This window comes from Trichechus manatus, unplaced genomic scaffold (assembly GCF_000243295.1).
Source record: "Trichechus manatus latirostris isolate Lorelei unplaced genomic scaffold, TriManLat1.0 scaffold00088, whole genome shotgun sequence".
In the NCBI taxonomy this organism is placed as follows: domain Eukaryota; kingdom Metazoa; phylum Chordata; class Mammalia; order Sirenia; family Trichechidae; genus Trichechus; species Trichechus manatus.
Genome location: NW_004444024.1, coordinates 7,900,215 through 7,921,853, shown reverse-complemented (window position 1 = coordinate 7,921,853; position 21,639 = coordinate 7,900,215). Strand labels below are relative to the sequence as shown.

The window sequence follows — 21,639 nt, the reverse complement described above, 5'->3', positions numbered from 1 at the left end:
GGAATCTACTCAACAGCAGAGGGTGGTAGTGGCTGATAGGTACTGGCAGGAACCAAGGAATTACGTGTAGGAATGGATCTTGAAGGTGTTGGACTTCGAGGGGATAAAATACAGGTTGGAGAGGGGAGAAAAGACTTTATTTACAAGGATTGTTGGATATGGAGTATATGTTGACACTGATACCAAAGGACTCAAAACACCATTATGGTTCTCTGGTTAAAGTGGGGAATTATGGAGATCAAGTGATAAAAGGGCTTCTGGCCCAAGTGCTTTTCACAATGGCCCAGTGCATCTGCAGCCCCACCTTGTGGGTAATCCCTAGTTTTTGAGGGCAGTAATTGGTAGAGCTATATTTAGCAGCTATCAGAATTCTAGTATTGGTTCCCTGACCAGAGGAGTCAGAGCCTTTATAGTAGAAAGGGCTAAGTGGAAGCCCCTGATATACCTAGCCACCCCACCCCACCCCCATCAAGCCAAGGTAGTAAATTAGAAGCAATACTGCACCTAAGGAGGAATTACAGTGATTAGCACCATCATCAAAAACTTAGAAAGATGCAAGAGGGTTGGTCCTCATTATATCCTTATTCAAGTCATTTTTATGGACCCTATAGAAAACAGACAATGGCAGATGACAGTGGACCACAAAAAACTTAACCAAGTGGTAATCCTAATTGTAGCTACCAGGCTGGATGTGGTAACTTTACTGGAACATAGCCTCTGGCACTTGAAACGTGGCTATTGATCTGGAAAATGTGTTCCTAGTCTCCCTTAGTAAAGAGGATCAAATGCAGTTCACCTTTAGCTGGAGAAGATAACATTCCACATTCAGTGTCTTGCCCCCAAGGCCATGTTGACTCTTGCTCTGTCACAGCTGAATTTGTTGTTAGTTGCCATTGAGTCATACTGATCATGGCAACCCAGGGACCTTAATTATCTTCTCATTCCACAGAACATCAACACTGGTCCAATGTAATGATGGTCCACTATAATGCTAGTGAACCTGGTGAGCAGGAAAAGGAAAATACCTCAGATGCCCAAATAAGACCTAAGTGTTCTAGAGGGTGGGAGATCAACCGCAAGAAAATTCATAAGCTTGCCATGGTGGAGAAGATTTTAGGGGTTCAGTGATCTGGGGCGTGTGGAAGATCCTCTCTAAGGTAAAGAAAAGATTTTGCACTAGCACTCCTATCAGTGAGAAAGAGGTACAGTGCTTGGTGGATTTTGGAAGCAGCATATAGAACACTTTAAAATGCTGCTGTGGTCCATTTATCTGGGAGCCATACTTGTCTTTGCCTTCTTTTAAGTCACCCCAGAATTTCTAAGAGCAAATGTCAGTGAAATTAGGGTCCTGGCACCAGTAGCAAAATACATGGGAAGGAGATGTGGGACACCATTTGGCACACAAATGAAAATTCTAGGAGTTGATACATTGGCTTAGTGATACCAATGAGCTACGAATGAACGAAAACTGATTGTCTTCCTTGCAAACTCCTACCTCTGTGGAATTATGGTGCGTAGCTCACTTGTAGGAGCCCTGGTGGCACAGTAGTTAAGCACTTGGCTGCTAACGGAAAGGTTGGTGGTTCGAACCTACCAGCCACTCCATGGGAGAAAGATGTGGCAGTCTGCTTCCATAAAGATTTACAACCTTAGAAATCCTATGGGGAAGTTCTACTCTGTTCTATAGGTTCACTATGAGTCAGAATCAACTCACAACGGCCGTGGGTTTTTGGTTAGCTCACTTGTAAAGCCAGAAACAGTGAAAAAGCACCTCTGATCAATGTCTTGCTAAGAATACTACATGGGAGTCCCTGCTTCTTTCAGAAATCCTGTAAAACGTTGCAAGAAATTCCTGAGACAATTACCCTGGTTAAGAAAGTGGGTGTGAGTGCATCTGTGTACACACCTGCGCATGCGCGCGCGCGCACACACACACACACACACACACACACACACACACACACACACTCGTGTGAGGGTCAGAGGGTTGGGCATAGGATTTAATACATAAAGCTGGAAAGTGATGAAAGGAATCCATTCAACATCTAGGTTTACTAGGGCATTTGAAGCTGGTAAGGAATATGCAGATAGTGAAATCTGGTGTCATTGAATAAAAACTGTGGGCTGAAGCAATTCCAGGTTAGGCCTCTGCTCTGAAAGCACTTCCTAGCCAGGTGGGTTTTTAAAAGTAGCCAGCAGGCCAGCCAGGTCCCCACCAGGAATCTTTAGATATCAGGTGAGGATTAGAATGAGATTAGTTAGTGGAATAGGATCCATAGGCAGAAGCCACTTTGTTGTCTTATAGCCAAGGGCCCTGAGAGGAAACGAGACCCGCCTATGGTTACACAGCAAGTTAGGGACAGAACTGGGATTAGAATTAGGTCTAGACCTTCAGTCAGCCTTTCTTTTGCATAGCAAAGATTCCTAGGAACCATCAGGTCAAATCAACAACAACCAGTTTGTTCTTTTATTCGTTTTTTAATCAGTTATTCTCATCAATCATTTTTTTGACAATGTTACTGAATGCCTACCATATCCCAAGCTCTGAGCAGGGAGCTGGTGTGGCCACAGTTGTATCAGATAAGGTCTGATTCAGACCTGTGAGTGAAACACTCATATAAGCATATAATTAGGTAAGAAGATGGGGAAATTTATTATCTTCACTGCTGGCCCCGGAATTCCTCTCTGGAAAGGAACAGCCTTTGTTTGGGAAAACAGCTTGATAAGCTCTTGGGTAGGAGGGAAGAACAAGAGTAGAAACAGCTCTCGAACTGCTTTGCATGAGAAACGCTGTGTAAGCTTTTTCCTCAGCTGCCGGTAAGGTGCTCTGTTCTTCCAAGGAAGCTAAGGTCGCATTGGGGTGAGGCCCTCACTTCATCCAGTGACTAGCAACCGCCTGACAACCGCCAGCCCAGCACTCTACACTGTGGCCTCGTCTCCAAGCTCACGTGCATCTACTTAGCCCTCAGCCTGCAGGACAGTAAAGTGACCATCACAGAATATAAGATCAATGCTCTAATTAAAGCAGCTGATGTAAATGTTGAACTTTTTTGGCCTGGCTTGTTTGCAAAGGCCGCCGGCCAATGTCAACATCAGGAGCCTCATCTGCAAATGTAGGGGCTGTTGGACCCGCCCCAGCAGCTGGTGCTGCACCAGCTGGAGGACCCGCCCCCTCCGCAACTGCTGCCTCAGCTGAGGAGAAGAAAATGGAAGCAAAGAAAGAAGAATCTGAGGAGTCTGATGATGACATGGACTTCGTTCTTTTCACTAAACCCCTTTTCTAACATGCTCAATAAAAATCTGAACTCTTTTAAAAAAGAATGAAAAGCCGTGGAAGAGATTTGTTGCTTCAGAGAGTGAGGGAGGCCAAGAGAAATGGGGAGAGTGGTACTGCATAAGGAAAGAGCAAAAAGAAGGGCACCATGTGGCCAAGTAGCCAGAGGACTGAGAAGGCCAGGATGATTCCTAGGGATATTAAAAGATCTGTTGTGTGACCCTCAGCTCCTCAATAAAGTCTTCTGTACTCATAATTTCTGAGCAGATTTTGCATGGAAACCAGCAAAGGAGTTGAGTTCCCCATCTGGATTATGAAGTAAGAACATAAGCCATAAGTAAGGAAGGAGGAAGGAGGAAGTCCAGGAGAAAAGAGGTAATGTGAAAATTTAAGCTCTCTGAGAATCTGCAGAAATACTGGGGAGAACTTTGGCTTCCACAGGCTGTAAAATTGGTAGCAAATGGTTGAGTGAGGTCCATTTTACCTAGAACTTAAGAATCTTGGAGGCCCTAGTTGTCATTGGGGTTACAATGACAACAGCTTCTGGTAAATTCTAGAAAAGAAGTCTGCACAAAGTACTTTGAGAAAATTTCTTAAATCATTTGAACTGGTTCATGAAAGATTAGTGGGAGTTTGTAATAGAATAGAGAAAAAGGGCATTTTGGGGAGACAGAAGGGCCCATGCAAAGGTACAGATGCATAAAGAACATGGTGTGTTCAGAGAAGAGTGAGAAATTCCATGTGGCTAGGATAGGTTGAAGGAGCCCTGGTGACACAGTAGTTAAAGAGCTCGACTGCTAACCGAAATGTCAGTGGTTCAAACACACCAGCAGCTCCATGGGAGAAGAGACCTGATGATCTGCCTCCATAAAGATTACAGCCTAGGAAATACTATGTGGCAGTTCTACTCTGTCCTATTGGGTTGTTATGAGTTGGAATCAACTCCACAACACACAACAACAACAAGAGGATAGATTGAGGAGTCCCTGGATGTTACAGAAGTTTAAGCACTTGACTACTAACCTAAAGGTTGGCAGTTTGAACTTACCCAGAGTTGCCTCCAAAAGACCACAGCCTTGAAAACCCTATGGAGTGCAGTTCTACTCTGCACACATGGGGTCACCATGAGTCGGAATCAACTCAACGGCAACTGGTTTGGTTTAGGATAGGTTGAGTGTCCTATTACGGGTTGACGTTGAAGTCAAGCTACAGAAACAAGCAAGGCCTGTGTCATGAAGGGCCTGAATGCCAGCTTCATCTTTTCCCTGTGGACAATGTGGAGCCAGTAGAGGGTCAGGAGGAAGGGAGGTACAGGGTCACACCAACGCTAGAGAAGATGGCCCTGGTGGTAATGTGATAGCAGGCGTGGGATTTGATTATTCCCTCCTTTGTGCTCCTTTATACCAGGTACATACCTCCAATTACTGCAGTCATCACATTCTATTAGCAACTGATTATGCATCATGTGTTTTGGGAGACTCTGAGCTCCAGAAAGGCCAGAACCATGTAGGTCGCAGGATAATGTAATATCAGACAGTCCTGAATTCAAATTCTGCCTCCACAACTTACTGAGTGTCCTTAAGCAAGTTATTTAGCCTCTCTGAGCCTCAGTTTCCTCATTTGCAAAGTGGGAATAATCATGGTACCTACCTCAAAGGATGGTTGTGAGAACCAAAAGAACAGCAATGCTTAGCACAATGCTACCACATGTTAGTCCTCAGGGCCCAGCACAGAGTCTGCACATCTTGAGAGCTCTGTTAGGATAAATATATGAGGGAAGGAGACTGTTGACAGCGAGGACAAACTAAGCACAGTAAATGGAGGCCCAACTCTGCTGGGCATGTGTAGGGGGTCCCTGCCACGCTGAGCCTTTTTTTTTTTTTTTATCCAGATATAAAGTAATCATATCCATGATATCCTAAGAATGAGGCCTTAGTCATCAGTGGTGGTTTTCAAATATGTCCACAAATTCTTTGATATTCCTCCCCTTGAGAGGCGGGGCCGAGTTGCTGTCCCCTTGAGCATGGGCTGGACTTAGTAAGTAGCTTCTAACAAATAGAATAAAGGAAAAACAACTCCGAAGTATACAACTTTGAGACGAGGTCACAAAGGCATTGCAATTTGCTCCTTGCTTACTCTTGGATCACTCACTGTGGCAGCAGCCAGTTGCCATGCCCCGGGAAGCTGGTCCTCAAACAGCCCAAGGAAAGGCCCATGTAACAAGGAATTGAGGCCTCCTGCTGAGAGCCATGTGAGTGAATTATCTTGGGAGCAGATCCTTCTGCTCCAGTTAAGCCTTCGGTTGACTATATGAAATATCTAGAATACAAAAATGCATGGAGACAAAAGTAGACTAGTGGTTGTTGTTAGGTGCCATCAAGTCAGTTCTGACTCATAGGGACCCTATGTATTGTGTGATTGTCCACTATTTTGTCATCTGATGTGATTTTCCTATGTATTGTAAATCCTACCTCTATGATGTTAATAAGGTGGGATTAGCGGCAGTTACGTTAATGAGGCAGGACTCAGTCTACAAGATTAGGCTGTGTCTTAAGTCAATCTCTTTTGAGATATAAAAGAGAGAAGTGAGCAGAGAGACATGGGGACCACATACCACTAAGAAACAAGAGCCAGGAGAATAGCATGTCCTTTGGACCGGGGGACCTTGCACTGAGAAGCTCCTGGACCAGGGAAGATTGATGACAAGGGTCTTCCCCTAGAGCCAAAAAAGAGAGAAAGCTTTTCTCTGGAGCTGGGACCCTGAATTCAGACTTCTAGCCTCCTAGACTGTGAGACAATAAACTTCTCTTTGTTAAAGCCATCCACTTGTGGTATTTCTGTTACAGCAGCACTATATAAGACAATTGTATATTCAATCTTCGCCAACATCATAATTCAAAGGCAATCAATTTCTCTTTGATCTTCCTTATTTATTGTCCAGCTTTCGCATTTATATGAGGTGACTGAAAATACCATGACTTGGGTCAGGTGCACCTTAGTCATCTAAGTGACATTTTTGCTTGTTAACACTTTAAAGAGGTCTTTTGCAACAGATTTGCCCAATGCAATACATCGTTTGATTTCCTGACTGCTGCTTCCATGAGCGTTGATTGTGGATCCAAGTAAAATGAAATCCTTGACAACGTCAATCTTTTCTCCATTTATCATGATGTTGCTTATTGGTCGAGTTGCGAGGATTTTTGTTTTCTTTATGTTGAGGTGTAATTCATACTGAAGGCTGTAGTCTTTGATCTTCACCAATAAGTGCTTCAAGTCCTGTGCACTTTCAGCAAGGTTGTGTCATCTGCATATTGCAGGTTGTTAATGAGTCTTCCATCAATCCTGATGCCACGTTCTTCTTCATATAGTCCAGCTTCTGGGATTATTTGCTCAGCATACAGATTGAATACGTATGGTGAAAGGATGCAACCCTGATGCAGACTTTTCTTGATTTTAAACCATGCAATATGTCCTTGCTCTGTTTGAATAACTGCCTCTTGGTCTATGTACAGGTTCTGCATGAGCACAAGTAAGTGTTCTGGAATTCCTATTCTTTGCAACGTTATCCATAATTTGTTATGATCCACACAGTCGAATGCCTTTGCATACTCAATAAAACACAGGTAAACATCTTTCTGGTATTTTTGCTTTTAGCCAAGATCCATCTGACATCAGCAACGATATCCCTCATTCCACATCTTCTGAATCTGGCTTAAATTTCTAAGAGTTCCCTGTCAATGTACTGCTGTAACTGTTTCTGAATGATCTTCAGCAAAATTTTACTTGCATGTGATATTAATGATATTGTTTGATAATTTCTGCATTCTGTTGGATCACCTTTCTTTGGAATGGGCACAAATATGGATCTCTTCCAGTCAGTTGGCCACGTAGCTGTCTTCCAAATTTCTTGGCATAGACAAGTGAGCATATCCAGCACTGCATTCATTTGTTGAAACATCTCAGTTGGTATTCCATCAATTCCTGGAGCCTTGTTTTCTGCCAATACCTTCAGTGCCACTTGGACTTCTTACTTCAGTACCATTGGTTCTTGACAATATGTTACATCCTGTAATGGCTGAACATTGACCAGTTCTTTCTGGTATAGTGACTCTGTATAGTCCTTCCATCTTTTTTGATGTTTCCTGCATCATTCAATATTTTGCCCGTAGAATCCTTCAGAACTGTAACTTGCCACTTGAATTATTTCTTCAGTTGTTTCAGCTTGAGAAATGCCAAGCATATTCTTCCTTTTTGGTTTTCTAACTCCAGGTTTTGGCACATTTCATTATAATACTTTACTTTGTCTTCTCGAGCTGCCCTTTGAAATCTTCTGTTTAGCTCTTTTGTTTCATCAGATTAGTGGTTACCAGGGGAATTTTTAAGTGTACAATTCAGTCATATTAGTTATATTCACAATATCATGCAACTATCACCACTACTTATTTCCACAACTTTTTCATCACCCTAAACTGAAACTCTGTACACATTAAGTAATAATTCCCTGTGTGGCTAATTGCCTCCATGAACAACTGCTTCCTTTGCCATGAGACCAGAACTGGATGGTGCCTGGCTACCATTACTAAACATTTTGATCAAAAATTCTATAGAAGAATCCTGATCGAAAGGGGGAAAATTTAGAACAGAATTTTAAATTCTTATGGAATCCAGACTTTCTGAAGCCATGGAGGCTGGATGAACCCTCAAAACTATTACCCTAACATAATCTTTAAATCTTAAACCAAAAATATTCCCTGAAATCTTCTTAAAACTAAATGATAGTTTAGCTTAACTAGTAAAAAATGGCTGCTGCTGCTACAATAATGAGTAAAAACAGAAAAGGTCCCTGCCCTTATGGAGTGAAGACTTAGTGGGGTAATTAGATAATCTAACAAACAAATGTAAAACTGCACTCAGCCAGAGGTGCACAGTTAGGATAAGGGGACATCAGGGAAGGTTTCAGGAGCCCTGGTGGTGCAGTGGTTAAAGCACTCGGCTGCTAACCTAAAGGTGGCCTGTTTGAACCCACCAACTGCTCCGCAGGAGAAAGATGTGACAGTCTGTTCCCTTAAAGATTACAGCCTTGAAAACACTATGGGGCAGTTCTACTCTGTCCTGTAGGATCACTATGAGTTGGAATCCACTTGACAGCGATGGGTTTTTGGGTTTTCAGGGAAGGTTTCCCTTAGGAAATGGTACATGAACTGAGAAAAAAGATGAAGAATTAACTAGCCTAAAGGGAGAAAAAAGAGCATTCTAGATAGCTGGAACAGCGTGCTTAAAGGTGCAGGGGCAGGAGGGAATAAGACAGATAGGAGAGGCTGAAAACAGGTCAGTGTGGCTAGAGAGTGAGGGGGTGGAGAGGAGTGGATGAATGTGAGAGATACCTGGGAGGTAAAATAGACAGGACTTGTAATAGCAGTTAGGAATGCTTTTAGCTAGAAGGAGCAGAAAATCTGACCAAGAGTGGTTTAAATGCATAAGGGTAGTATCTGTGTGTGTGTGTGCGTGTGTGTGTGTGCACGCACTTCCTCACATAACATGAATCCTGGAGGTAAGTGGGATTTGTTTAGTACCTTGGGATGTCAGGGCCAGCATCAAGTACTTTTTCCTTACAGCTGAGTCTGGTTCCACACCACAAGTGTAGTTCAACACAGAAGAATGAGAAAAGGGGAAAAATTCGTGACAACTGTCTGGTCTGCTTTAGCAGGAAAGCAAAATCTTTCCCAGAAACCCCCTCTTCCCCCATCAGCACTGACACAAGCTGGGAGTCTGCTAAAAATGCAGATTTTCCCACTCTACTGCAGGCCTACTGAAATGAGAATCTGAATTTTAACAAGAAACATTAAGTGCACACTTAATGTGTGATTAAGTGTGAGAAGTCTAGCCTGCCTCTAGAATGGGTTCCATACGGGCAAGTGCTGCGTGAAGGCCTAGCTCAGAATTCCAGAAACAGGGAATGCTTTTCAACTCCGTGTTGTTGCTCATGCCATTCTGTACCTGAATTGTCGTCTCCTTTTTTTAATACCTTAGTTCAGTCGTTCTCCTGAACTGAGGGTTAGGCACCTCGCAGTTCTCTCAAGTACTTTTATCTACTGTAACTCTCGGATTCCAATTCTGTCTTCTCTAGCTTTTGAACGTCTCTAGGACAAGACATTGTTCTTTCTCGCCTAGGTATCCCTAACGCCAGGCAAATGCAAACGCAGGGCAGACGCCCAGCCACTGAAGGAAGAACAGGCAAAAGAAGGTTAAAACCAAAAAACCAAACCCACTGGACTCATAGCGACCCTACAGGACAGAGTAGAACTGCCCGATAGGGTTTCCAAGGCTGTCAATCTTTCTTTCTCCCGCTGAGAAGGCTAGTCGGTTTGAATCGTCAATCTCTTGGTTAGCGACCGAGCGTTCTAACCACTGCAGCACCACTGCTCCTTTCAAAGAACGCGGGAATGCGCATCGAATCCCTCCGAAACCGGACGGTGGGCGGGAGGTTTAAACGGCCGAACTCTTTCCTCGGCTGGCTGAGGGACGGGGCGCATGCGCGCAACTCACAGCCTCGTCCTCAGAGGGCCTTACCCGCATGCGCGGGAGCCCGGATGTGAAGCTGATTGGTTGAAAGTGCGGGGCTGTGGCAATGGCGGCGCTCGGGAATCTGACTGGTCGCAGGTGGTTTTCGGCTTTGGCGCTCGGAGTGACTCTCCTCAAATGCCTTCTCATCCCCACCTAGTAAGCGACCCGCACGGCCAGGGCCTGGGCGGGGATGCCTCGCGGTTGGTTAGGGTGGGAGTGAGAAGCTTGGATGCACCTGGGTAAGAAGAGGAGCGGGGACTTGAAGCCGTGCTGTCGCCACCCCGTCTTTGCTAAGCTTTACATTCCACTGATTGTTTCTTCACCTAAGAACGTAGCCTTGGGTAGCTGGTTTCAGGCGTGGCGCTTTCTGACTTGGGTCAAGTCATTTTAACGTTTCTGAGCCTCAGGGTCCCCGTCTTTAATATGCGGATGAAGAACACTCGCCTCCATCGTTCGTCCATTCAGTATTTACCAACTGCCTACTCTATCAGGCACTGTTCTTAGTCCTGGAAATCTAGTAATGAGCAAGACGGTTCCGGTTCTTGCCCTAGTGGAGTTGGTAGGGGCAGACAGACAAACACGAAAGATTAAAACTGTGATGAGGACTCTAAAGGAAATAGTGGCTAAGCAGCAGGGTTTTCTCCTCTCTTAGGAGGCGATGTTTGAGTTAAACTCTCAGGGATTGAAAAGAGTCAGCAATCTGAAAAGCAGTTCAGGCTCAGTAAAGAACAAGTGCAAAGGCCCTGTAGTAGGAAAGAACTCAGAGCATTTCAGGAACAGAAAGAGGCCATTGTGGCTGAAGAGCAGTAAGGAGTCATTGTTAGACTGCTGTATGAAAAGTGAATGCAGAGCCAAGATTGAAAGTATGGAAACAAGTTAGTAAGCAACTACTTACTGCTGGAGCGTATACAGTGGATGCTGAATATTAATATTAGTTTCCACCCTCCCTTCATCCTTCTTAACTCTTCTCCCTTTTTGAGCTTTCCCTTTTCTCCCCTTATCCCTTCTTTCCCTTCTCACTCCACTTTAGGGTTTGGCTTATTGGTGTCCTTTGATTCAAGCTCTTGGTGACCCTTGTTATGTATGAGAGTTGTATGTAAACAATGTATGTCCGTACTAATGTGTATGTGTAATTATATAAACAATGGAATGTGTGTATAGGTTCAGCAATATGACATATGGGGACTTGAGAAAAAAAGAGATTGGTCAGTTTCACTTTCTGCATAACTGTATAAGAAATGTCCATTTTAAAAGCAGATTGGAAAATTCTAAAATGTAAAATTCCTTTCAACTCATAGTGAATGGGGAAAATTTTTTTTGACTAGGTTTTGCTTTAGTTACTTTAGCCTAAAAGTGTATCTTCAGGTTTATTATTTTGAATACTCCTCTTGGTCCAGAGTTAAGAAAGCATAGAGTAGGTTGAATATAATGTTCTGCTTCTCAAAATGGACACCCTTGGGATGTGAGAGCGAAGCTACAGGATAAATGTAAATTTATTCAACGAACTGTTTACTAACTGCTTTATTATGTACCAAGCATGTGGCTAGGCACTAGAGGAGAGGACAAAATGGGTATGATTCCCTAACCGTATGAAGTGTGGAGTTTAGTAATGATTTAAGAAACAAATTAACACAAATATATAATTAAATAACTATAACTTGTGTAAAGGGTTATGAAGGAAAAGAACAGGCTCCTGTAAGAGTGGCTAACGAGGACTTACTTTAGACTGGGTGCCATGGAAGATCCCTGAGGAGCTGACATACATTTGGAGACCTGAAGAATGAATGATAGTGGCCAGCTGTGCTGTGTGTGTGTGTGCACGCATCACATTTGTGTTTTGGGAAGATTACTTTGGCTGCATACATAGATGGAGGGCAACAGAGATAATGGGGAGTTCAGTTAGGAAGCTATCATAGGGCAGGTAAGAGATGATGTTGTTGTTAGCTGCCATCCAGTCGGTTCCAACTCATAACAACCCTACATACAACAGAATGAAACACTGCCCGGTCCTGTGCCATCCTCACAATTGTTGTTATACTTGAGCCCATTGTTTCAGCCACTGTGTCAATCCATCTTGTTGAAGGTCTTCTTCCTCTTTTTCGCTGACCCTGTACTTTACAAGTATGATGTCCATCTTCAGGAACTGATCCCTCCTGACAAGATGTCCACAGTATGTAAGACATAGTCTCGCAATCCTTGCTTCTAAGGAACATTCCGGCTGTACATTTTCCAAGACAGACCTATTCATTCTTTTGGCATCCATGGTATATTCAAATCCTTCACCAACACCACTATTCAAAGGCGTGAATTCTTCTGTCTTCCTTATTCATTGTCCAGCTTTCACATGTATATGATGCAATTGAAAATACCATGGCTTGGGTCAGGTGCACCTTAGTCTTCAAGGTGACATCTTTGCTTTTCAACACTTTAAAGAGGTCTTTTGCAGCAGATTTGCCCAACGCAATGCATCTTTTGATTTCTTGACTGCTGCTTCTGTGGGTGTTGGTTGTGCATCCAAGTGAAATGAAATCCTTGACAACATTAATGTTTTCTCCATTTATCATGATGTTGCTTATTGGTCCAGTTGTGAGGATTTCTGTTTTCTTTACGTTGAGGTGTAATCCATACTGAAGGCTGTGGTCTTTGATCTTTATCAGTAAGTGCTTCAAATCCTCTTCACTTTCAACAAGCAAGGTTGTGTCATCTGCATAACGCAGGTTGTTAATGAGTCTTCCTCCAATCCTGATGCCCCATTCTTCATATAGTCCAGCTTCTCGGATTATTTGCTCAGCATACAGATTGAATAGGTATGGTGAAAGGATACAACCCTGACGCGCACCTTTCCTGACTTTAAACCACGAAGTACCCTCTTGTTCTGTCCAAACAACTGCCTCTTGATCTATTTACAGGTTCCTCATGAGTACAATTAAGCGTTCTGGAATTCCCATTCTTCTCATTGTCATCCATAATTTGTTATGATCCACACATTCAAATACCTTTGCATAGTCAATAAAACACAGGTAAACATCTTTCTGGTATTCTCTGCTTTCAGCCAGGATCCATCTGACATCAGCAATGATATTCTTGGTTCCACGTCCTCTTCTGAATCTAGCTTGAATTTCTGGCAGTTCCCCGTCGATATACTGCTGCAGCCACTTTTGAATGACCTTCAGCAAAATTTTACTTGCGAGTGATATTAATGATGTTGTTTGATATTTTGTGCATTCTGTTGGATCACCTTTCTTGGGAATAGGCATAAATATGGATGTCTTCCAGTTGATTGGCCAGATAGCTGTCTTCCAAATTTATTGGCATAGACAAGTGAGCACTTCCAGTGCTGCATCCGTTTGTTGAAACATCTCAATTGGTATTCCGTCAATTCCTGGAGCCTTGTTTTCACCAGTGCCTTCAGTACAGCTTGGACTTCTTCCTTCAGTACCGCCGGTTCCTGATCATATGCTACCTCTTGAAATGGCTGAATGTCGACCAATTCTTTTTGGTATAATGACTCTGTGTATTCCTTCCATCTTCTTTTGAGGTTTCCTGCATCATTTAATATTTCCCCATAGAATCCTTCAATATTGCAACTCGAGGCTTGAATTTTTTCTTCAGTTCTTTCAGCTTGAGAAATGCTGAGCATCTTCTTCTTTTGGTTTTCTATCTCCAGCTCTTTGCACATGTCATTATAATATGTTACTTTGTCTTCTCAAACTGTCCTTTGAAATCTTCTGTTCAGTTCTTTTCCTTATCATTTCTTCCTTTCACTTTAGCTACTTGATGTTTAAGAGGAAGTTTCAGAGTCTCTTCTGACATCCATTTTGGTCTTTTCTTTGTTTCTTGTCTTTTTCATGACCTGTTGCTTTCTTCACGTATGATGTCCTTGATGTCATTCCACAACTTATCTGGTCTTCAGTCATTAGTGTTCAACATATCAAATCTATTCTTGAGATGGTCTCTAAATTCAGGTGGGATATACTCAAGGTAGTACTTTGGCTCTCGTGGACTTGTTCTAATTTTGTTCAGTTTCAGCTTGAACTTGCACATGAGCAATTGATGGTCTGTTCTGCAGTCGGCCCCTGGCCTTGTTCTGACTGATGACATCAAGCTTTTCCATCGTCTCTTTCCACAGATGTAGTCGATTTGATTCCTGTGTATTCCATCTAGCAAGGTTCACGTGTATAGTCACCATTGATGTTGGTAAAAAAAGGTATTTGCAGTGAAGAAGTCATTGGTCTTGCAAAATTCTATCAAGTAATCTCTGGCATCTTTTCTATCACCAAGGCCATATTTTCCAGCTACTGATCCTTCTTCTTTGTTTCCAACTTTCGCATTCCAATCACCAGTGATTATCAATGCATCCTGATTGCATGTTAGATCAATTTCAGACTGAAGACGTTGGTAGAAATCTTCAGGTTCTTCACCTTTGGCCTTAGTGATTGGTGAGTAAATTTGAATAATAGTTGTATTAACTGGTCTTCCTTATAGGCATATTGGATATTATCCTATCACTGACAGCATTATACTTCAGGATGGATCTTGAAATGTTCTTTTCGACAATGAATGCAATGCCATTCCTCTTCAGTTTGTCATTCCTGGCATAGTAGACCGTATAATTGTCTTGGCATAGTAGACCATACGATTGTCTAATTCAGAATGGCCAATACCAGTCCATTTCAGCTCACTAATGCCTGGGATATTGATGTTTATGCATTCCATTTCATTTTTGACTATTTCCAATTTTCCTAGATTATACTTTGTACATTCCACGTTCCTATTATTAATGGATGTTTGCAACTGTTTCTTCCATTTTGAGTTGTGGCACATCAGCAAATGAAGGTCCTGAAAGCTTGACTCCATCCACATCATTAAGGTCGACTCTACTTTGAGGAGGCAGCTCTTTCCCAGTCGTCTTTTGAGTGCTTTCCAACCTGGGGGACTCATCTTATGGCACTGCATCAGACAGTGTTCTGCTGCTATTCATAAGGTTTTCACTGGCTAATTCTTTTCAGAAGTAGACTGCCGGGTCCTTCTTCCTAGTCTTAGTCTGGAAGCTCAGCTGAAACCTGTCCGCTGTGGGTGATCCTGCTGGTACCCGAATACTGGTGGCATAGCTTCCAGTATCACAGCAACACGCAAGCCACCATAGTACAATGAACTGACAGACACATGGGGGAAGAGATGATGGTAGTTTTTTTTTAGTGCAGTTTTCTTAAAAAAAGGAAATAGTCACTTGATATTTGACATTATGTTGCTAGCCCTTCTCAAGTTTACATTTTTTCAAATATAGTTTTAGCAAGTTAAAATTATTTTTACTCTTCTTAGTTAATTCAGTAACCAGAAAGAAAGAACTGCTGATACTACAAGGCCAAAATTCTTTCCCTTTGGTTTGGATTTTTGTAAATGTCATTATGAACACATAACACCTCATTTTTATATCAGCATTGACTGATTCTGGAAGGAATACCTCAGGTAATTTAAGCTTAAGGGATTTTAGCCATTTTTCTAAACATCTTTCAAAATGTTATTATAAACTTCCTTGCTTTACACTATAGACTGAATGAAATTTAACCTTTTTTTGTAGATCCATGACATTGTTGTAAATTAACCATCTTTTAATCTAACATTAGGCTATCTCTTCTGCCTGTCTCTTACCACCTACTACCTTCTAGTCATAGTGAAGTACAAAAGGGTGCCTCAAACTTTCTAAATGCTACCTTCACAGAGATTTAAAAAAAAGATATCCATAAATTAAGAACAGGTGCTATGAAAAAAGAACAATCAGAATAAGAAATGGTACTTAAAAATAGAAAATGTAGTTGCAGAAATTAAAAGGGTAAAGTGAGTAAATCTTCCAAAAATATGAGAAAAAAGAGACAAAACATAGATGAGGAGATTAACAAATAAATAATACAATAAATTTTCTCAGAGCTGAAGGACACTTGAGTGCCCAAACTAATAAATAAAAAGACATAAATCACTATGAGATTTCAGATTAAGGATAAAAAGAAAAAAAACTTCCAGAGAGGAGGGAAAATGACAAAGGAATAAGACTTCTCAATATCAATTGTATACTAAAAACCAGTGAGCAATCCTTCAAAATTCTGAGGAAACTAATTTTCAACCTAGAGTTCTATACCCAGTCAAGTATAATACATCAGAAGGACAAATCATAAGTGTGCAGTTCAATGAATTTTTGCAAAGTGAATACATCCCTGTAACTAGCACCTAGATCAATAAGCAGAATAGTATTAGATAATGCAGAATGCCAGAAGCCCCTCATACCTCCTTCCAGTCACTGCCCCCTCCCAAGGATAAAGCTACCCTGACTTCTAACTGCATAGGTTACTTTTGCCTGTTTTAGTTTTATATAAATTGAATCATACAGCATGTTCTCTTTTGGGTTTGGCTTCTTTCACTCAACATTAAGTTTGTATGTTAGTGCATGTAATTATAGTTTGTCATTCATGTCACTATGTAGCAGAAGTTCTCAAACTTTTTGGTTAGAATTTCTCTCTTAAAAATGAGTACATTCATAGAGGACACAATTACAGATACTTCTCAGACATAAACACTTTGCAAGAATGGTTCTCTGGTTTGAAGGCTTAGGACCTTAGTCTCATGGGACAACTCAGTCAGTTGGCATTACAAAGTTCATGTTCTGTATCCTAGTGAGGTGAACATCATCTGGAGTCTTAAAAGCTTGCAAGTAGCCATTTGAGATGCAACTATTGGTCTCTACTTATCAGGATCAAAAGAAAAAGAAGGAAACCGAAGCCTCAGAGAAGAAACTAGTGCACAGGGCTAATAGTCTGCATGAGCCACGGCCTCATCTACCCTGAGATGAGAACTAGATGGTGCCTGGCTACCCCTACTGACCGTTCTGATCGATGAACCCTGATAGAACAGGAGAAAAATGTGGAACAGAACTCAAATTCTTAAAAAGTCCAGACTTACTGGACTGGTTGACACTAAAGGACTCCCTAAGGCTGTTACCCTGAGATACTCTTTAAACCTTGATCCAGAACTATCCCCTGAGGTCACCTTTTAGCTAAATAACAGATTGGCACACAAAGGATATTATCCTTGGTTTGGCTAGGGAACTTGTTGCCAACTAGTCAATGTGGTTAATTCATCAAGAATGTATCGAGCCCATCCATGTGTCAGGTACTGTTTTAGACACCGAGGGGAGGTACAGCAGTGGACAAACAATTTTTTTTTCTACTAAAGATGGGAAATACTTGGATATATTTGGTTATAATAAAGGGAGAAAACAGTAAACAGGGAGAATTTGGAGACATGGGAAATGCAGCACAAGGGCCTTTTTCCTCTTCTTTGTGGTGAACCCGTACACATCCTTGACGATCCAGGTTGTTTGTGAGGCCTTTTCTAGGTAACAAATCTTGATAGAATTGTGTATGAGTAAGAGTAAGTCACCTCTGAGCAAAGGCCTGAGGGCCTTCGCCAAGAAAAAGTGTGGCGTTTTTGTCAGCCCTTTGGATAACTCTGAGACTCTTTTCACTTACTTGTAGATACCCAACAATTTTCCAGAAGGATTTCTGACCTCCAGTGAAGTGAAGTGTTTCAGGATTACATAATACCTGTTAATGTGTGTCTCTAAAAGACAGTGAGCTGTGACTGCTTAGGGAGTGTGAGTCTGTTTAAAAGCATAATTATGGAAATGTGAAATTGATAAATATTGCAAAATCTCATTTTACTCATCTAATTGTTTTGGGTAGCCATTCCACAGATTTTGAAGTACACCGAAACTGGCTTGCTATCACTCACAGTTTGCCAATATCACAGTGGTATTATGAGGTAAGTGTTAATTTTCACCTTTTTAGTCTTGTCTTTATTTTATTTTATTTTTTTATTCTACTTTAGGTGAAGGTTTACAGAAACAATTATTTTCTCATTAAACAGTCAGTACACGTATTGTTTTATGACATTGATTAACAACCCCATGTCATGTCAACACACTCCCTTCTTGGCCTTGGGGGACCCTTTTTTTGTGTGTGTGAAAATATACATAGCCAAAGATACACCATTTCAAAAATTTCTACATGTACAATTCAGTTATGTCGATTACGTTCTTCCAGTTGTGCTGCTATTCTCACTTTAGATGGTTTACAGAACAAAATAGTTTCTCATTAAACAGTACACATATTGCCCTATGATAATGGTTAAGAACCCCACTACACTGTCAACACTGTCCTTACTCAACCTTGGGTTCCCTATCACCAGCTTTCCTGCCCTCTTCTGCCTTCTAGTCCTTGTCCCTGGACTGCTGTGCCTCATTAGTCCCATTTTGTTTTATGGGGCTGTCCAGTCCCCAGCTGAATGGTAAACCTTGGGAGTGACTTCACCACTGAGCTAAAAAGGTGTCCGGGGGCCATACTCTCAGGGTTTCTCCAGTCTCTGTCGGGCCAGTAAGTCTGGTCTTTTTTGTGTGTTAGAATTTTTGTCCTACATCCTTCTCTAGCTCTGTCCAGAACCCTCTGTTGTGATCCCAGTCAGAGCAGTCAGTGGTGGTAGCTGGGTACCATCTAGCTGTACTGGACTCAGTCTGGTGGAGGTCTTGGTAGCTGTGGTCCATTAGTCTGTTTTCTTTATTTTTAATGATGTATAAAACCACATACATATTGATAATTAAAACAATTTTCCATGTAATCGTAGGTCTAAGTAATCTTTATGAAAATTGTATTCTTTCTACAGTACTGTTCTCTGGCACTTTTAGGGAATCCCTTTACTTCAAAATGAATTTCCCAGTCTGTAAATTGGGAATTGTAATAATCTGCTATATCCTTTTTGAAAGGACAGTGGATTGAGAGAGAAAAATTGGATTCTAGGCCTAGTACTGCTACAAACTAGTTCATCTCTCTGGATCATGTTTTCTCATCTAGCAGATAAGGATTTTGAGTAGATTATTTCTAAGATCTTGTCTACCCCTAATATTTTATGATTTTATGAGGAAAGGAACAACCAAATGTGATGTATAGGTGTCAAGTAATGTATAAACCATTCTCCTATTATTTCTATAAATGTTATCTGTACTTTTATTTCTGGCATGAATTACTGAATTGCATATGATACTTAATGAGAAACAGACATCAGCTGAGGAATGTCTTTATCCAAAGCAGCACTCTGCTGTGAAGGAGATTTTTTTGAGGCATCGAGTAAAGTTTCTTGCTGTTGCTTTTTTGAGGGTTTTTTGGTTTTGTTTTTGTTTTTTAGAAAAGGGGCAGGTCAGAATAGTACTTTGTACTGAAAAGGCTTAAGAACAGTTCACCTAGGTAACTAAGTTCCTTCTCACATTGTAGCACTATAAATATTCCACAGAAAGATTAAGTAATTACTTCAGTGTAAGGTAGTTCAGTTTGCATGTATGCATTTCACCTTGGGAGGCATTATGTGTAGTCAAGAGCTTGGGGTATAGTTTCAGATTGTCAGGGTTTGACTTTCAGCTCTGCTGGTTAATGGCAGTACTGGGTGACCATAAGCAAACTTCTTGAACTCTCAAAACTCCAGTGTCCTAACTATTAAATGACAGTAATTGTTAGGATGAAATTAATGTAACACATGTGAAGCACTTAACACAGTGCTTGGAACTAAAGTGCTCAATAAACATTATTAAGGGTCATTAATAATTAGCATTATTAATGTAAATGAAAAGGCAATCCCCTGCCTTGCCATTCCTCCTTTGTCTCTGACCAGTCTTCATCTGCTCACTCTTTAAAAGCTGATACTCTCTGGGGTTCAATTTATGGCCCTTTTCTAATTCTGTAATTCTTTTTGGGTCATCTCTCATCTATTCCCATAACTTTCACTGTCGTTATTTTAGGACTTCTGAACTGTATTTAAGGAGTCCTGGTGGCACAAATGGTTAAGCACTTGGCTGCTAACCAAAACGTTGGAAGTTTGAACTCACTCAGCCATTCCACAGGAGAAAGACCTGGTGATCTGCTTCCATAAAGATTACAGCCAAGAAAACCCTATGGGGCAGTTCTGCTCTGTCATATAGGGTCGCTGTGAGTCAAAAATGACTCGATTGCACCCAACAACAGCAACAGTTTAGGTCAGAGCTGTTTCTTATGTCATTTTATTTTATAAGAGCTTTATATAAAAGAGATTCTAGTACTAGTATACTCCTGTGTTCTTCCTGCCTGTTTTAGTTATCTAGTGCTGCTATAACAGAATACCGCAAGTGGATGGCTTTAACAAACAGAAGTTTATTCTGTCATAGTCTAGTAGGCTAGAAGTCCAGATTCAGGGCACCAGCTCCAGGGAAAGGCTTTCTCTCTCTGTCGGCTATGGAGGAAGGTCCTTGTCGTCAGTCTTCCCCAGGACAAGGAGCTTCTCAGCGCAGGGACCCAGGTCCAAAGGACATGCTATTCTTCCAGTGCTTCTTTCTTTTTTTTTTAAATCATTTTTTAAAATTTTTTATTGTGCTTTGAGTGAAAGTTTACAATTCCAGTTAGTTTCTCATACAAAAATTTATAGACACATTGTTATGTGACCCTAGCTGCTCTCCATATACTGTGACAGCATACTCCTCCTTTCCACCCCAGATTTCCTGTGTCCATTCAGCTAGCTTCTGTCCCTTTCTGCCTTCTCATTTCACCTCCAGACAGGAGGTGCCCATTTAGTCTCATGTATCTACTTGAGCTAAGAAGCGTACTCTTCACGAGTATCATTTTATTTCTTATACTGCAGTCTAATATTTGTCTGAAGAGTTGGCCTCGGGAATGGTTTTAGTTTTGGGCTAACAGAGAGTCAGGGGACCATGTCTTCCGGGGTCCCTTCAGTCTCAGTCAGACCGTTAAGTCTGGTCTTTTTACTAGAATATGAGTTCTGTACCCCACTTTTCTCCTCCTCTGTCAAGGATTCTCTGTTGTGTTCCCTGTCAGGGCGGTCATTGGCAGTAGCTGGGCACCATCTAGTTTTTCTGGTCTCAGGCTGATGGAGTGTCTGGTTTATGTGGTGCTTTCTGTCTCTTGGGCTGATATTTTCCTTGTGTCTTTGGTGTTGTTCATTCTCCTTTGCTTCAGGTGGGTTGGACCAGTTGATGCATCTTAGATGGCCACTCTAGTTTTTAAGACCCCAGATGCCACTCACCAAAGTAAGGTACAGAACATTTTCTTAATAAACTTTGTTATGCCACTTGACCTAGATATCCCCTGAAACCATGGTCCCTAGACCCCTGCCCCTGCTACTCTGTCCCTTGAAGTGTTTGGTTGTATTCAGGAAATTTCTTAGCTTTTGGTTTAGTTTAGTTGTGCTGACTTCCGCTGTAGTGTGTGTTGTCCTTCCCTTCACCAAAGATAATTCTTGTCTACTATCTAGTTAGTGAATATCCGTCTCCCTCCCTCACACCCTAGTAACCATCAAAGAATGTTTTCTTCTGTGTTTAAACCTTTTTTTGAGTTATTAGAATGTGCTCTTATACAATATCTGTCCTTTTGCAACTGACTAAATTCACTCAGCATATGCCTTCCAGATTCATCCATGTTATGAGATGTTTCGTGAATTCATCGTTGCGTAGTATACCATTGTGTGAAAATACCATAATCTGTTTATCCATTCGTCTGTTGATGGGCACCTAGGTTGTTTCTATCTTTTTGCTGTTGTGAACAGTGCTACAGTGAACATGGGTGTGCATGTATCTATTCGTGTGATGGCTCTTATTTCTCTAGGATATATTCCAAGGAGCAGGATTGCTGGATCATATGGTACTTCTATTTCTAGCTTTTTAAGGAAGTGCCAAATTGATTTCCAAAGTGGTTGTACCATTTTACATTCCCACC

The 21,639-nt window shown here is 41.5% G+C and overlaps 1 protein-coding gene and 1 pseudogene across 2 annotated transcripts in view; both read left to right on the top strand.

Moving 5' to 3' along the window:
- The first annotated feature begins 278 nt into the window (after nt 1–278).
- Nucleotides 279–3,284, top strand: LOC101356981 (60S acidic ribosomal protein P1 pseudogene; annotated as a pseudogene).
- A 6,560-nt stretch (nt 3,285–9,844) lies between these two features.
- Nucleotides 9,845–21,639, top strand: part of ALG8 (ALG8 alpha-1,3-glucosyltransferase) — a 42,755-nt gene continuing 30,960 nt past the window's right edge. The window contains exons 1-2 of one of the 2 annotated variants that reach the window (XM_004382000.2): nt 9,845–9,994; nt 17,575–17,653. In XM_004382000.2, coding sequence (XP_004382057.1) covers nt 9,903–9,994; nt 17,575–17,653 — 171 coding nt within the window. In that variant the 5' untranslated portion in view covers nt 9,845–9,902. Of the gene's footprint in view, nt 9,995–17,367; nt 17,654–21,639 lie in introns of both variants that reach the window. The other variant, XM_023736595.1, reaches the window with a different exon arrangement.